Source organism: Sinohyriopsis cumingii, chromosome 5 (assembly GCF_028554795.1).
Source record: "Sinohyriopsis cumingii isolate HCF-2022 chromosome 5, ASM2855479v2, whole genome shotgun sequence".
In the NCBI taxonomy this organism is placed as follows: Eukaryota; Metazoa; Mollusca; class Bivalvia; order Unionida; family Unionidae; genus Sinohyriopsis; species Sinohyriopsis cumingii.
Window position 1 is genome coordinate 70,497,391 of NC_142965.1, and position 17,108 is coordinate 70,514,498.

The 17,108-nt window shown below is 35.6% G+C and overlaps 1 protein-coding gene across 1 annotated transcript in view; it reads right to left on the bottom strand.

Annotated features, from left to right (window-relative positions):
- Positions 1 to 3,988: 3,988 nt before the first annotated feature.
- Positions 3,989 to 17,108, bottom strand: part of LOC149799397 (putative serine protease K12H4.7) — a 52,668-nt gene continuing 39,548 nt past the window's right edge. The window contains exons 8-10 of the mRNA XM_089958736.1: positions 16,243 to 16,336; positions 9,897 to 10,105; positions 3,989 to 4,237 (exon numbers count right to left, since the gene is read on the bottom strand). Coding sequence (XP_089814862.1) covers positions 4,128 to 4,237; positions 9,897 to 10,105; positions 16,243 to 16,336 — 413 coding nt within the window. The 3' untranslated portion in view covers positions 3,989 to 4,127. The remainder of the gene's footprint in view (positions 4,238 to 9,896; positions 10,106 to 16,242; positions 16,337 to 17,108) is intronic.

Sequence of the window (17,108 nt, forward strand, 5' to 3'; positions counted from 1 at the left end):
CTATAAGGAGTGGATACAATTTTACACTATGATATCGAAATCCATTTTAGATTCCGAAATAGGTTGCTGAGGCTGATGTTTAAAGAGATATGCAATATTTCTCTTTGCTCAGTCCAGCCTGAATGACCTTCCACAAATATGGTCGTGCCATATAGAGTTACCCTGTCTGTCCGTCGCGACCGGTCAAAGTTTTGCATTTAGATCAAGCTCTTGGGTACTGTGTTGTGGAGTTCCTGCTTCATTAATACATTTTAACGTATTACACATATGGAGTGATTTGCTCCACCCGTATCACGACCATTTCTGAATTTAACAGTATATTTTCCACAGGTGATAAAGAATATGACGGAGTTTCTTTATTCTGCTCAGCAGGTGTCATAAACTTTACACTGAATTAGAACATGTGTTTTAACTGCATGAAAGGGAACGACAATTCAGATGTCCATGTAGTCCTGACAACCAAAGATATATTTGGACTCGGCTGATATTTAAAAAATACAAAAAAGAACAAAATCCGGATTGTTATACAGCTTCCAGCCATTTTTGTGATGAGTTAAAACAATATTGCCGTTTCGGCTTCTTGTCTGTGTAATTTTTTTTACTCCATTTGCAGATGCACACCATTAGCACATATTAGATGAATTCATTCGCTCATTTTCTTTGTTCTTTTCTTCTTCCTTGTAATATGACTAGCACTACTACTACTAATAACAACAATAAGAGTTACAATAATAACATTGATAAAACGTCCGAGTTATTTGGTTATATGTGTTGACTATATTTGTGTAAGAGAATCAAAAAGAAACTAATAAGAGACAGTTACCACAAATCCAATTTAAAAAAGCCAAAACCCAGCAAAATTCAAGTATGAATCTATTTGAACAACTAAGTGAATGGAATTTTTAATTTTAACATCTAGTAATTCATAACTCAGACATGAACTTAACCAGGTGCTGGTGAGATCCTGTGTTTTGTTACATCACTACATTCCAGCAATGAACATAATTTCTAAATCCATCAGTGGTCCCATAGGCTGTGGAATTACTCATTATGTAAAACAAATTGTGTTGAAGTGCATCATGATTACAAATGACCAGAAATGGTTTTAAAAAATGGAAGGAAGATACTTAAAAATTCCTCTTCTGTTTTAAAAAAAACAACACTTTCTTTTCCATCCCCTTAGCTTCAATGAACATATCAACATCATTGTTGTAAAATTCACAATTTCAATACCATGAACAGACATGTATGGGCATACAGTCTTTCAACGTAATTTCTGCATAATTATTAAATCAGGTCACTAATTGCAGAAATGGAACAAAATAAATACTAAATAACAAAAGCATCAACATTCTACATTGCTTATTCAACATCAAATTTTAAAACAAAAATCAAATCAATAAATTATTTATCATCAAAGACTAAGATGCAGGTAAATACTAAATGACCAATTTGGGAAATGTCATAAGCAGCCGATTCATACTGGTCCCATTTAGGCAACTTGTACTATCTGCTTATGAGACAACGGCGGATCAGGATTCGAAACATACATCAATATTTGTACGATATGAGCTTGGGATGAAAGTATCTGGATTACACCTCATATAACAAGCATAACTTTAATAAAAGTGTATTACTTTCTTTTCTTTTACTGAAAGTGTAATTTTTTTCTCCAGAAGTTTAAAGGGTTCTGTTAAGGAATGAAATATTTATTACCAGTTGTTTTTAGGTGAGACCCATGTTTATAGAAGATTTGTTGTTTTTACTGTTAATATTTTTATCCCTAATGAATCCTATGTTGTTGTGGTTATGTTATTGTTGATATTGTTGCTGCTGTTTTCTTAGATTACCAAATAAATGAATTATTGGCAACAGTACATAGACAGATTCATAGATACATCAATAGAAAGATAGATTAAGTGATCAATACAGAGATTCTTATGTGGAAAGATATAGCTTTGTCATAAAGGAAACTTAAGATGCAAAATCAAAATATTGTATATTTCCCTAATTAAAATTTGCATGTTGCCCAGGGTAATATAATAATTAGCCTCATTTGATTTTGGAGAACAGACACTATGTGGACTATTTCTTTCATAATTATGTTAAATGTTCTGTCAATGAACATTGTTCACAAATATTTTGAATGTATTGAAATTTCGGAACCAGAAATATTGTTTTGTAAGATATTTATGTTTGTTCCCTGTTTCGGTTCCACTTATTTATCTTAATTTATTCTAGGGGTCTAGTTTTTGAGCAGGCCTCTAGCAAGAAAATACTGAACAGTGATTAAAATCAAAAGTAGGGGTTTACATGTTATAAATCATTATTAGTATCAGTTACCTGATTTACATAGCCAGTACCGATTAGGACCCTCCTAATTCCCTGATTCCACTAAATGAATTTTATCAATATTTCCTCTGGGATTCAAACATAAAATCTAAAAGCTGGGTCCATTTCAAACTTATCTGAGGAGAGAATATTAGGGTCCACATATGGACATAAGACTTAATCCCCTTACAGGGTTTCTTATGACTCCCATTATGTAGCTCCTACTTCTCTAAATTGAGCTCATCAAGATTTCTCAAAACTTTTCCAAACTACTAATGGAGATCCATAACTAGAAACTGTAAAAGAGGGGTTAATATCAAAGTATTTCTGGTAGTGGTTCTGCAGGTGTAATATAGATAGAATCAATCCACTTTGTACCTCCTGTACATGACTAGAACCCATAATGACTCTCCTATAAACCTGGTTTACCTGTAGGAATTTTGTGAATACTTTTTGGGGTCAAACATATCTGTAGAGATAAAATCTCCCAAAAGCGTCCATATAAAAATCCTTTAATGAAAGCATGTTAGGGTGCATATATGAACATAAGAATAAAGCCTCTATTTGCTGATGGTATACCAGATATATATTTAACACCATATTTCTCGAATTTGGCTTAACAAATTTGCTCTAAACTTTCCTTACTGTTGGAAAAGATCGTTAACTAGGAATTGCCAAACTGGGGTTGAAGTCAACATTCTCTTAAGTAGAGGTATGTGAAATTGCAAAATGTATAATTGATCCTCACTGTACTGGTGTTATATTGCTGTTATTCATAAATACCCTGCCATTTCACTGATTCCTCCACACAAATTTCATCAATACTTCTTTTTGTATGTCAGGACCACTCAATGTCCTAGTGGTTAGAGCATCCACCTCAGATGTAGGAGGTAACAGGTTCAAACCCTAGCCAAGTCATATCAAAGACTTATAAAAATGGTACTAGTAGCTGCCTCACTTGGCACTCAGCAATAAGAAGTTACAACTGGTCTGCCTGTTATCAGGATAATGTGACTGGGTGGGGCATAATGCTATATGTATGTGGCATTATGCCCCAGTGCTAGACATCAAAATAAATTGCCAAACTGCAGAGATCATAGCGATATGACTGAAAAATCATTACAGCTATGTTAAAAATACAAATCAAACTCACACACTCTATCTGAGTGTCTAACATCCTGAAATATTGTTAGGAAAGGAAATAGATATATTACAAAGAAAAGGGAATCAATTCAGAAATATAACTACATCATAAAATATATTGGTGCAGTAATTATCAATTCTGAGAGATATCAAAAACAGTAAGATGGCAGATGTTGGGCTTTCATAGGCTATAGTTGTATGGTGCTCCTCAGTATGCAAGAACATATCGAGTTTCATCACTGAGCAAGTATGAGTATTTAAGAAACTTGTATAAAAAAAAGCGCAATGAGTCACTAAGCTTGAAAAACAGGCCAGTGACTTTTTTTCAGTACAGTTGTGCACATATAAAGCTCCAAGTTTCTGAAAAACTGACCTAAATCTAAAAGGTATACAATCTATGTGTGAAAAGTAGGTCACAGTTACCTGTTTTAAGTCTGATGGCATAACACTCCTCAACATGTGTCAGTTATAAAATGTTATGACTGTGGAAGTAATGACATTCAAGAAACTGACCTGAAAATTAAAGCTGTACCTTTATTGATGCCAACATGAACAAAAATTCTTGGGGTAAAATAAGCTATACTGCATTTTGATGCACTGAGCTAAAAATATATGTACTATGATGTTGTAACTGCACTAGATTTTTCTGTCTGTTAGGAGGCCAACCATTTTCCTATCAGTTTAGAGATGGTAATACGAGATTGTTTCAGTTCTTCATTATCATCTGGGGACTCTGGATACATATTGGCGCAATGGGCTGTTCCTGCAATAACAAACAAAATTAATGTTTTTTCCTTAAAGTATCATGCAAAAACTGGAGAAAATTCATAAATATCTTTATTGCCATTTTCTATTGTAATATTGTAAAGATAAAAAAATACAGCAATGAAAGTATGAAAATATAGTAATATCTGAAATGAGGGAAATATGATTTTGCAACTTCACATTTTATATAAAGGTTGATTACAAATGATCTTTTGATGTACCAAAATGAAATAAATGCTTTATCAGCAATAGTTGCATGAAAGGATTGATTATGCCAATGTTTTGGTATCTGATTGGTGATTTATATGAAAATAACATCTTAAAAATCTCGGCATTACTCCAGATTTGTGTTGACATCCTGATAACTAAAGTGTTGTGATTGAGAAAATTTATATACATTCAAAGAAAGAAACCAACATCAAAGAACTAACGTTCTGGTATTTCATTTTGTGAAGTATCAGAATATTTGCTCCAAGTATCATTTTTTTGCTGCTTTTATTACTACAACCCTGAATCTGAGCAATGACAATGATGAAATGTTTTACAGCATGTCGGCTTTCCTAGAGCCATTTTGTGGCAAAAATGGCCATGTGAGATAAAATGGTAGTAAAAAACGAATAAAAGCTGAAATGTAAGTAGCAGACCTGTGAAGATATATCAGAAAATTGCTTTCTTTTCTGTGTTATCATTCATTTATGATAAACCACAGGGAATAATAGCTATATTTTTTAACAATAGAATTTTTATAACATTAGAAATAAATACAAGATTATATTTATACTGTTTGTCATTTCACAACCAAAAGCACCATTTAAAAAATAGACGGGACATTTCACAAGCAAGCACCATTTAAGACATTTCACAAGCAAGCACTATTTCCAAACCTTGAAGGATATTTCACAACCAGGCACCATATCCAATCTGGACAGGACATTCTGCAACCAACCACCATTTTCTAACCTTGATGGATATTTCACAACCAACTTTATGTATATTTAATTTAAAATTGTTTGCTGGACTTGACCTCGTCTGAAACTGAATTAATTTCTGCTTGACCTGATTGACTTTTTATTTTTTTAAAATTTCATTTATGTAAGCAACTAATAATAGCTTCATTATTCTCTACTGTGTACAGTAATACCTCAATCATTTGAGAGGTTAGGTTCCAGAACCAGTCATGGATCAGGAGGAATCGCGAATGTTTGGTACGAGTCACTAAAAATGCTAATAAATGCTTATTTCTAGGGTTTAAACCCTAAATATGACCCAAATCATGCTCCCAAAGCACTTTAATTTCATTTAAAAGTTAGCTTAATACATTACCCTTAAAAAGAGAAATAAATGGTTGACGTAAAAATAGAGTACAGTATCGCCTAATGGGTATTTGCCACACTAGCGCATTTACAGTATGGTACATGTATACTAATATTACCCCTATACTAATTCATTGGCTGCTGTTTTCTTTTGCACTCACAGTAAGGTAAAACCAAGTAACGAATGGGACTGTAAACTTAATGACCAACGTTTTCTTTGTCATTGTCATGAAGGTAAATTAGGTAAACTTCATATGTCACAGAAGTCATATAACAAAGGTACAATTCAATAAAATAAAGAAAACATATACATAGAGGGTACCAATGAAAATTTCGCGAATCCGTGAATTCGCGAATCCAGAAACGCGAATGCATGGGGTATTACTGTATAAGCTAATTAACCAAATTATTATTCAGATAAACATGTTGATCTTGATCAGGGTCAGGGATTTGGGGCATTCCTAAGTGAATGCTGTAGGCTATTGTGTTGTAAGTAAACAAGGCTCATTAGATCATTCTAGAAGGTTACTTTCCATTAGGTAATGGTTGTTTTTAGAAAATGCAAATTGTGACCAGAGGTCAAGCAGAGAAATATATTATCTTGTGATTGTGAGGATTTTACCAGTCATATTTTAACATCTAGCACTTTAAGTTGTATTGTATTGTGACCAATTTGGGCTGAATTTTATTGTCTTCAAATTATTGATTTTAAGTTATTATTTCCTCTGGAAATACAAAAGTGCTCTGACAAAATTCTTGGATAATGACATTCATTGGAATTTATACTGAATTTAAACCTGGAATAATATTTCTGTGATTCAACAAGAGACTATTGACACATCAGCACTTTGAAGACCATAACAGACACCTAATCGCCTTCAATTTTGGATCTCTTCCAGACAAGAACTGAGTTTTATTCAGGACTTTTTATTACAAAGACTTGTACCATTAATTCTTTGATTTTGTTGGGGATTTAATTTGCAATACAGTAAGTTATTTTTTCTCATTTTTTTCACTTTGCATTAAAGGGAAATAAACTATTTGTTAAATTTTACAAAGCTTGTTGTCTTTACTCTTTTCTGTTACTTATTTTAAGAGCACAGACTTGTAACACAAGCACCATTTCTAAACTAGACAGGATATTTCACAACCAAGCACCATTTCAAAAATTGGAAGGTCATTTCACAACCAAGCAACATTTCCAATCTGGACAGGACATTTTGCAACCAAGCACCATTTCCAATCTGGACAGAATGTTTCACAAACAAGCACCATTTCCAAACTGGACAGTTCATTTCACAACCAAGCACCATTTCCAAACTGGACAGGTCATTTCACAACCAAGCACCATTGGACAGAACATTTCACAACATTAACTTGTCCTAAAATGGCATCAGGATGTTTCATTCAGGACTCTCCATAAGAGTTTTAAAGCTGAAGTCCAGGACTGTTTCCTTGAAAAATGTTTTAGTCCCAGTCCTTAATATAGGAGTCCCATTAATTAGACCAGCAGTGGGAAAATTTTCCAGTGCAAGTGCCACATACACAAATTTACACCTTGTCATGGGCCACATAGTTCATTAAGTAAAATAATTAATATTTGAAATGGAAAAACAAAAGGTTTTTCTAAATAACATCTAATTAATTTTCAGTTGTTAATATGTTGTTAATATTTGAAAACTTAAACTTAAACTTCAAAAGAAGCACATTTATTTGATAAACAGAGTAACATAAATAGAGTCAGTGTGAATGATGACTTGTTCCTAGGCTGCATGAAAACCCTTGGTGGGCCATATGAAAGCCCTTGGTGGGCCATAGTTTGCCCACCCCTGAATTAGACCATATTTTTCAGGCGATAATTCAGAACATTTTGTATTTATTGCAATGTCTTAATCCACTTATCTACACAGATCTGGAGCATGTGACTTCACCTAATCCTTTTAGAATAATCTGGACTAAGTTGGTGAACCCACATGCAAATGAATAATATTTCCTTTGCAGAAACAGATGATATAAAGAGAAGTTTACAACAAAATACTTCCATATCAGTGAATTGGCTGTTGAAATTTTCTTGCATCCAAAAATAAAAAATGTGTATTTTTACATGAATTTTATCATCTTGGAAAATCATAATTGTACACTTTACAACCAGATCTGAACCTGGTATGGAATTTTGTTTAGATGCAAATAAATCTGGTCCTGAAATGGACTATTGCAGATTTGCAACCAGACTTGGTCCTGAAATGGACTGTTGCTGATTTGCAACCAGATTTGGTCCTGAAATGGACTGTTGCTGATTTGCAATCAGCTCTGGTCCTGAAATGGACTGTTGCTGATTTGAAACCAGATTTAGTCCTGAAATGGACTGTTGCTGATTTGCAACCAGATTTGGTCCTGAAATGGTTGCTGATTTGCAAACAGATTTAGTCCTGAAATGGACTGTTGCCGATTTGCAACCAGATTTGGTCCTGAAATGGTTGCTGATTTGCAACCAGATTTAGTCCTGAAATGGACTGTTGCAGATTTGCAACCAGATTTGGTCCTGAAATGGATGCTAATTTGCAACCAGATTTAGTCCTGAAATGGACTGTTGCCGATTTGCATCCAAATTTGGTCCTGAAATGGACTGTTGCCGATTTGCAACCAGATTTGGTCCTGAAATGGTTGCTGATTTGCAGCCAGATTTAGTCCTGAAATAGACTGTTGCAGATTTGCAACCAGATTTAGTCCTGAAATGGACTGTTGCTGATTTGCAACCAGATTTGGTCCTGAATTGGACTGTTGCTGATTTGCAATCAGATCTGGTTCTGAAATGGTGTAACTGTGCAGTTTTTCTTTCTTCTTTCTTTTGCACATAATTAGAAAATTAACCAAGCTAACATTTTTAATTTAAATAAAGAAATAATGTTATATTTACTTATAATAATAAATGTTTTGCTGTACTGTGATCAAACACGCACAAAAATGTAAATATAATTTTTCCTTACAGGTTTTATAATTATATTTATTTACAGTATATATCGTATATAAAGAGAAATACAATATTAAATTAATTTCTTTTTTGCTTTTGTTATGAACCTGACAATGCTATGGATATGTAAACTCTCCCTCTCTCTCACTATATATATATATATATATATATATATATATATATATATATATATATATATATATATATATATATATATAGTGCATGTGTGTGTTTACTATTCTTTCTTGTTCGATATATATTGATATATATCTTCCTATCTCTGTCCATCTGTTATGTCTTTAAAATTGTGTACAATTAAAACATGCTTAAAGAATAAATGCTTAGAACTGGCACCAGATATAGGTATTTTGTCAAGCCAGCTGTAAACTGTCAAGTCATAAAATGACCTAATGCTGTTTTATGGCTTGGTAAGATCATAAAATGGCACAGTACCAATTCAATATCAGGTAAAGGATGTGCAACAGCCTGCTGTCATTTCAGGACTAATAAAGTTCTGAAATGACTATTTTTTTTCATTAACCAGGCTTCAAAACAGTGCAATGACGTTTTAGTATGTGGTAAAGTAAACTGCTACATTAGGGAATGTGTCTGGCACTTATTCAGGATTTTCATACCTAATTTTGATGCCAAATGGCAGTGTATTTTCATGACTAATTTTCATGCATAATGGCAGTATATTTTCATGACTAATTTTCATGCACACTGGCAGTGTATTTTCATGACTAATTTTCATGCATAATGGCAGTGTATTTTCATGACTGATTTGCATGCCAAATGGCAGGTTATTTTCATGCCTAATTGCAGTGTATTTTCATGACTAATTTTCATGCCAAATGGCAGTGTATTTTCATGACTAATTTTCATGCCAAATGGCAGTGTATTTTCATGACTAATTATTGTATATAGTGCCTTGTACCACTGCTGGATCTGGTTAGGGTTTCCAAATACTGAACAAGTTGGTGCCATTTTTAAATAAAATCAGTGTCAAATTTACATTCTAATTTATTCAGTCCTTTTATATATGTGGAGAGTTTTATGCATTAAAAATCCTTACAAATAAGTTCCAGTATATACAGGGAAATCTGCATAGAAGGTACACCGAAGTTACCACAAACTGTTATCCTTTGTTGACATGTGTCATTTATACAAAAGTAAAATATGAACATAAACCCAGAAGAATTAAACAGGCAGTCTTTATCAAAAGGTGTTCATTATATAAAGATATGTGATCTGGCAGGCTTAAGTGTGACATACAATGAAGACAAGCGAAATATTATTAATAATTATCCATTTCTGTATTTGTACATAGTACTTATGTTCCATTATTGTTTTTTTAATTCTTACAAACTTACCATTAATATAAATTGCTGGCGCATCTTCTGATAGGTCATGTAAGATTCCCATGGCATGCCAGGGGTCAATGGACCCATTGGGGAACACGACTTTGGTGACCTTGATCCCATAGTCTCCATAGTATCTATTGCTATCATCAATATTGTCACTGATTGCGGAACAAGTAAACTCCTTCTCAAATATATCTGCACACTGTGAACAAGAAAAGCTGGGAAGAAAAAGAAAATTAGTTGAGACAGTAAGACAACAACAACAGAAAATGAATGCAACCACCAAAATTGTCCTGCCTTGAATTTCAGAATTCCTGGTTAAGAAAAGAGGATGTAAGTCTAAAATATCAACCCATGTCATCCTCAAAACGTGGAAGACTAAATCTGCTATTATGATTATATAACTAAATTGGTTTGTTTCATTTTCAATTCCACTCATCTATGGATATACAAGTTATTTGGCAGTGATATAAAATAGGTTTATCTGTGAGAAAGTCAACCAACAGCAATAATTGTATTAAATATTGACTAATAAACTTGAATGATGTATTTTCAGTATCAACCTTTCTTTAAAATCTAAATTCTTATTAAGTTTTCCAGGGCAATAAAAACATTGATTGTATAAGATGGACCACCAAACAGATGGATGGATGGATCAAGGGACCAAATATCTGTATACCCATTACAAATAATATGATGTGAAAAATTATTTCTACTTTAATCCAATTAAAATAAAATTTAATATTTGATAACTGCAGATGTCATTGTAAATTCTTCTATGATTGTCATTAACTATTTGTGGTGCTTCGGCTTTTAAGAGAAAGAGATGTGGTGCCTTGTGCAACACTCTGCATTGAATGTTAAAAGTTATTTCTGAAGCTTGTTTGATATGAACCAGGCATGCACTATCAACACTTTTTCTCAGTTCAGATGGAAAATCTGCATCTACAATTGTTTTGGCAGTCTAGGAAAAAGCAGGAACTTCCTGGAAATCTCTGATGTTATTTCCAAGAGGTTGTTGATCAATCCAGGATTGTTTCCTTATGAGGGAAACTATCAGGATCAGTTTGCACTCCAATTCCTTCACTTTTTTGCAAGACTTTGGGAAACAGAGATTTTGGTACAAAGGCTTATGCATGAAGGCCATTGCATTGCAGGAAACAATTGTTTAATGCATTGCCATTTGAATTTGGGGCTGGCAAGATGGAGGTCAGGAGCTTGGTGGTCTACCTTGTTGTAAATATGTCCACAAATGTTAAATCCAATGGGCATACAGTTGACTGAATGATGAAGGAACCATTCAGTGTGAATCATCTGATTCCAATGGGAGAGTGAGTCTGCTAGTACAGCGAGTCTGCTAGTACAGTGAGTCTGCTAGTACAGTAGGTCTGCTAGTAAAGTAGGTCTGCTAGTACAGTGAGTCTGCTAGTACAGTGAGTCTACTTGTGCAGTGAATCTGCTAGTACAGTGGGTCTGCTAGTACAGTGAGTCTGCTAGTATAATGAGTCTGCTAGTACAGTGAGTCTTCTTGTGCAGTGAGTCTGCTAGTACCGTGAGTCTGCTAGTACAGTAGGTCTGCTAGTACAGTGAGTCTGCTAGCACAGTAGGTCTGCTAGTACAGTGAGTATGCTTTTGCAGTAAGTCTGCTACTACAGTGGGCCTGCTGGTACAGCGAGTCACCTAAAACAGAGAGACTGCCTGGAACGTGGCATATTTAAAATTTGGAATTAACGATAATACCATCTGAGAAAATCCAAAACTGAGAGCAGAAGGCAGGGAATTTGCTTCCCCCTTGTCTTCTGGGACAGTGTGAAAATTGCCCTTTCCACTTCCTGCCATGAGTAAATTGCATTCACTATGGCCTTCAATTCCTGGAAGTTGGTGTATAATGAGTACTTTTTGGAAGGATGTTTCTGGAGGATAATGAACAGGCACGCTGCCATTGTTTTAGATGAAGTCAATTGGTGACAATGCAATCCATAACTTTGGTAAAACCCAAGGACTGATGTTGAGGCCAAAGGACAGGACTTTGAATGATAAACCATGTTGCAGTAAGCAGAAATTTCTGTGATGCAGGGTGGATAGAGATGGGAAAATATGCATTTGTACTTTCAAGACTGATGGCATACTTGTCCCATCAGATAGTAAGATGGATTGATCTCACTGTCTCCATCTTAAATGTTGGTGATACTGATTCCTCAACTTGCTATTTGCCTTTCAAATAAGAAACAGCCCGAATAAAAGCCCAGCTATTCAAGTTTTCGCACAATCATCACCGCCTGTTTTTTGATGAGTGACCATAATTTGTTTTAGAAAGGCATCCTTCTCCCAGTCTCATGGTACATCTGTGAGAAGGGGAGGGGACTGGATAATTAAATCCAAAGCCTGTCCAAAATGACCTGGAGGGAATAAGGTGATCCAATGAGCCTGAATTTGCAGGAGGTGGCTGCCCACATGTAGACTGTCTGCGGGTGGTGGGAAGGGTATTTCACTGTCCAGAATTTAGAAGCTTGAAGGCAGACAAACTTGGTTTCTAACTGCCTCAGTATGGTTACCTCATAACTTGTTTAGACTTTTGTCTCCTGGCATTGGGCTGGGATCTCTGTTGTATATTTGATTGAAAAGATCCCATGTTCCTAGTCTGCTCATCATCCCTCTGCAGTGGCTGATTGTTTCAAAATGCCTGTGTGGGTTGGGCAGTGAGTTTGAGGGGCAGTTTCTGAGCAATATATCTCCAAACTTCTTCTAATTTTCAAACAAGGAGTAACAGTGTCATCTGTAAAGCCAGGGTATGATGAGGGTTGAGTGATGAGGAACACAGACATGTGTTATGTCCTATCAGGTCTAAGTTGGCTGAAGCTGTCGACATATTGGCCAAGGCATGGTGAGCTGCTTGGCAAATGACTCTAGCAATTCTGGCCATCACCTCCCAAGTGTGGTCCTTGCCAGATTTCTCTACAAATTGGAAAATTGCCAATGAGGCCAAATCTAACACTGAAGACATAGCAACTATGTTCTGAGACTAGCTTAGATATGATATGGAACACACTTTTGTCCACTTTATAAAATAGTGTTGCAGGCATATGAACTGCTGCTAAATTATTGTCAAGGGCCGGAAGATCAGTACTGAAGGTGTCTGAGTGAGTTTTGTACCAGCAAGATGAGAATGTTGCTGGACTTGGCTTTCATTCTGAAAAGAAATCCTTAGAATTCCCCCAGTTACCAATTGTACCCAACAGGTGGTCAATGATCTTAATTTTAGCCAATTGGGGAAAGAAGCAAAAATGATGGCATCTCTTCCTTCTTACAAAATCTACCAATGCTTTAACTTTATAGTCTTTAGTAGTGATAGGAAGTGGAGTGCATTCTGCAGTTGCCTGTTCATTTCCTCAACTGTGGCCTTGAAGCTAAATTCAGTCCTGCCAACATCCTGTTCATTTCCTCAACTGTGGCCTTGAAGCTAAATTCAGTCCTGCCAACATCCTGTTCATTTCTTCAACTGTGACCTTGAAGTTAAATTCAGTCCTTCCAACATCCTGTTCATTTCCTCAACTGTGGCCTTGAAGCGAAATTCAGTCCTGCCAACATCCTGTTCATTTCCTCAACTGTGGCCTTGAAGTTAAAATTCAGTCCTTTCCATGATCAGATCTGAGCATGGCCAAATTGTAGGAGCTGTGTGTCAAGTCCTGATCTGGCTCTGGATAAGTCATACTAGCTGGCATCAGTGGCTCAATTCTGTCCTCTCTGAAAATGTCAATACCTCTCCCATGCAAATAAGCAATGAACATAAGGAAGTCCAGCACTGTCAGAATGTCTACATGGTTTAACTGGCTTATGGGCAGCCTAGATGCTGGTGGTATAGAATACCGTCTATCACCAGTACCAGCTGCTCCATGGGTCTGGCTGAACAAGCAGATTTCTGACTGTAATTTCCATCATAGTAAGGGTATGACATTGATGGTACAGCTAACTTGATGACTCTGTCACTAAGATCTCTGGACTGTTTTATCAGAAAGGTCCCCATGCTGGAATGGCTGGATGACCTGTGATAGCTGGATGGCCAGTGACAGCAAGACTGTATTATGAAATGGATCTAGTATCCTGGTATTAACCCCACTGACCTGTACTTACATGTTCAAAGGCTATGCTTGGACATGTGAGGGTACTTATATACAGTGGGCAGCCTAAAACTAGCAAAGGGTAGGTGTCTACCCCAATGATTCAGAAAAAGGTGTGGAAGCAAGCAAAGGAAATAAAGGTAATATCTGGCTTGATGTAAATAACTGAGTTGTAGTTTCCTGGACCAGATGATGCATCTGTTAGAAGGTGGATAGTTGTACAACTCAACATGATTCTCCTGCCATGATGTTACTGTGGCTGATGGTTGCAAGCAATGAATTTTATTTTGGGGGGGGGGGACCAGTGTCCCCAACCAGACTTACAATATAGTTGATTTTGGATGTATACTGAGGACATTAATGTCATCTTTCCTTGGCTTATTCTGTCCTTCCTTCCCTTTTGCTGCCTTGTGGACTACTGTAGCCCAGACTGCCTCTGTCCATGTATTACACATGCTGCATGATACAGATGATGTACACTTAGTACATATGATATAACAATCATGGTTGTCTTCCCTTGCTTTTAACTTTTTATATTTCATGCATTTAGTTGATATTCCTACTGAAACAACACAAGGAGAGAAAAATAAAGCATAAATTAACAATTTAGTATGTTACTAACTCGCGCTAATGCCACCTCTGTTATTAATGAAGCGAAAATTGTCGTGCTGTGCTAACTATAGTACAAGTCACATGGGTCATGTAGGCTTTCAAAACTAATTATTTCAGTAATGGGCGTCATTTTTTAGAATTTGATTCTACATACCTATTAGTGGCAAGTATTCACTTCAGTGGGATTCTTATACATGCACATTCCTTTGAAAGGTCAGTATTTACATGCCCCGATAGGTCCATACGGCAAAATCAATGTTAAAGTACGTAGATATTTTTGGACAAAAAGAACCTAAATGTGTGATCCAGTACAATCTGGATTGAATGTCACAATGAAAGCTACGCATATTAATAAATAAATCTGTATGTCCCTCAATTGTGATGATTCCACTCAACATGCTCTTATTTTGACCCAAGTTTAGTACATGGCCACCATTGTAAAAGTTCAAAGCAAAAGATAGTTTTTGTCTGGAAATTTCTTGGCGACAGTTAAGGTGCAGAGCATTCAATAATCAGGATTGGATAGACTTTTGTTAACAAAAATTAGTGTATTATTTTAAAAGAACAATTGATATTTAAAATGAGTAAATGCGCATACATGACCCATATGACTTGTACTATAGTAAATGACAACAAGATTTCAATAACATGGTGTAACGTGATCTTAAATAGACTAAGTCCATAAAGGTGATAAAAGTCAGTCAAATTTAGAAAACAATCATAAAAGTAATGTATACAACCTGTTGTTGTTGTTGTTGTGGGGTTTAATGCCATTTTTCAGCACATGATAGGCTACGCATGGCGGCCAGTATTAATGGTGGAGGAAGAACCCGGGAAAACCCCAGGAAGAACCACCGACCCACAAGAAGCTATTGGCAAGCTTTCTCACATACCCACATTGGCCGAATCCTAGACTCGAACCCACGCAGACACAGGTAAGATGGCAGTGATCTGTAATGGAGAGTGCTTTAGACCACTTGGCCACTCGGAGCCCCATATACAACCTGTAGAAGAATTATTGTCCAACACAATAAATCCAAATTTAAAGTTGGACAGTCCAGTTTTAACACTAAAATGACTTAAATTGTTAGAGGTATAATGTACATTGTTATCAGTCTAGTAGCAAAGCTTAAAAACTGGCGACACCTGGAGGTAATGGGCAAGAATTACTGTTCTTTGTCTATCAGAGATAGACAGGAAAAGATGATTTTTGTCTCTTAGTAGGGCTGGATTCTCGAGGTAGCAGACTTATATCCCTAATGTGAATGTGGTTGGAAAATGTATCTGATGGAGAAATTTTATTGTGCGTGATTGAAAATCATCCTATTTTAAATTTACATGCATTGAGAGATCAAAAGCCACCTAGACCAAGACCTAAATAGTATAGTTTGCCTCTCCCTTTTATAATGCCAGCTTTTCAGTGCAAAACTGGATGGCCTCTTGATAGGGAAGAATAGTAGACTGACTAGTCTGTTGGCATGATTTTTACAGTTTTAAGTCTAGAATGGCCAGAACTATATTATAAAAACAGATCTAGCATTTTGGAGTTACATTAATTTCTGAGTAAGCAATTCCTGCTGTGTTTCAGCTTTTAAATTTTACATGATGCACATGGTTTAACTTACTTTACTGGAAAACTCGTTCCAAATGGCTGTTCCACAAGATCTGAGGACTGAAACCATCCAAACTCAGCACAAGTCTGGTATGTCCACTGTCGACCTGTGACAGAGAAATAATAAAGAAAACACAAGTTAGTTAGTTAATACACTTAATACACATTTTAATTGCATTATTGACTATATCATGATAAGGAAATAGGAGCCATGTGCCTTTCCCAAGGTCAAATTGAGGCAGCCAACCTGAGATGACTTGGGTAGGTAATGAACCCACAACACCTTGATTATAAGACTGAGACTCTACCAGCTGAATCATGATTGCTCCCCTTTTTATTTTTGGAAGAGCATTAACTAAATCCATAGGAATTCTATTTTTTTTTAAAGGCTGCTCTGGGAAGTAACATGATAACATGAAAACCACAAGGTATGCAGATTTTAAAGATTTGGGACAAACATTTAATATTTTCCAAGTCGGGATGCTAATTACTCATATTTTAGTTTACCCTATTCTTTACCAGGTCATGATGTATACCGAATGATCAGCTATGTTCTACATGTAAATTTACTAAGCCATTTATTTTATAAATGAAGGTATTTATAAGCTTGAAGCTTTTGAAGAATCAGTTACTTTGATTCAGTTTATCCTGAAAGATGATAATGAAAGCAATTGAGATAATTATGACAGATTAGGATGCTGTATGACAGACTAGGATGCTATATGACAGACTAGGATGCTATATGAAAATTATTTCAAGCTTACTTTTTATTAGTATAATTTCTTTATACAATGCAAGATTACTGGGATAAATCAATTACGAATGCAGTCTTGCCCTGTGTTTTAAAGTGCATATTGGACTTTTTCTCACGGCATGTAG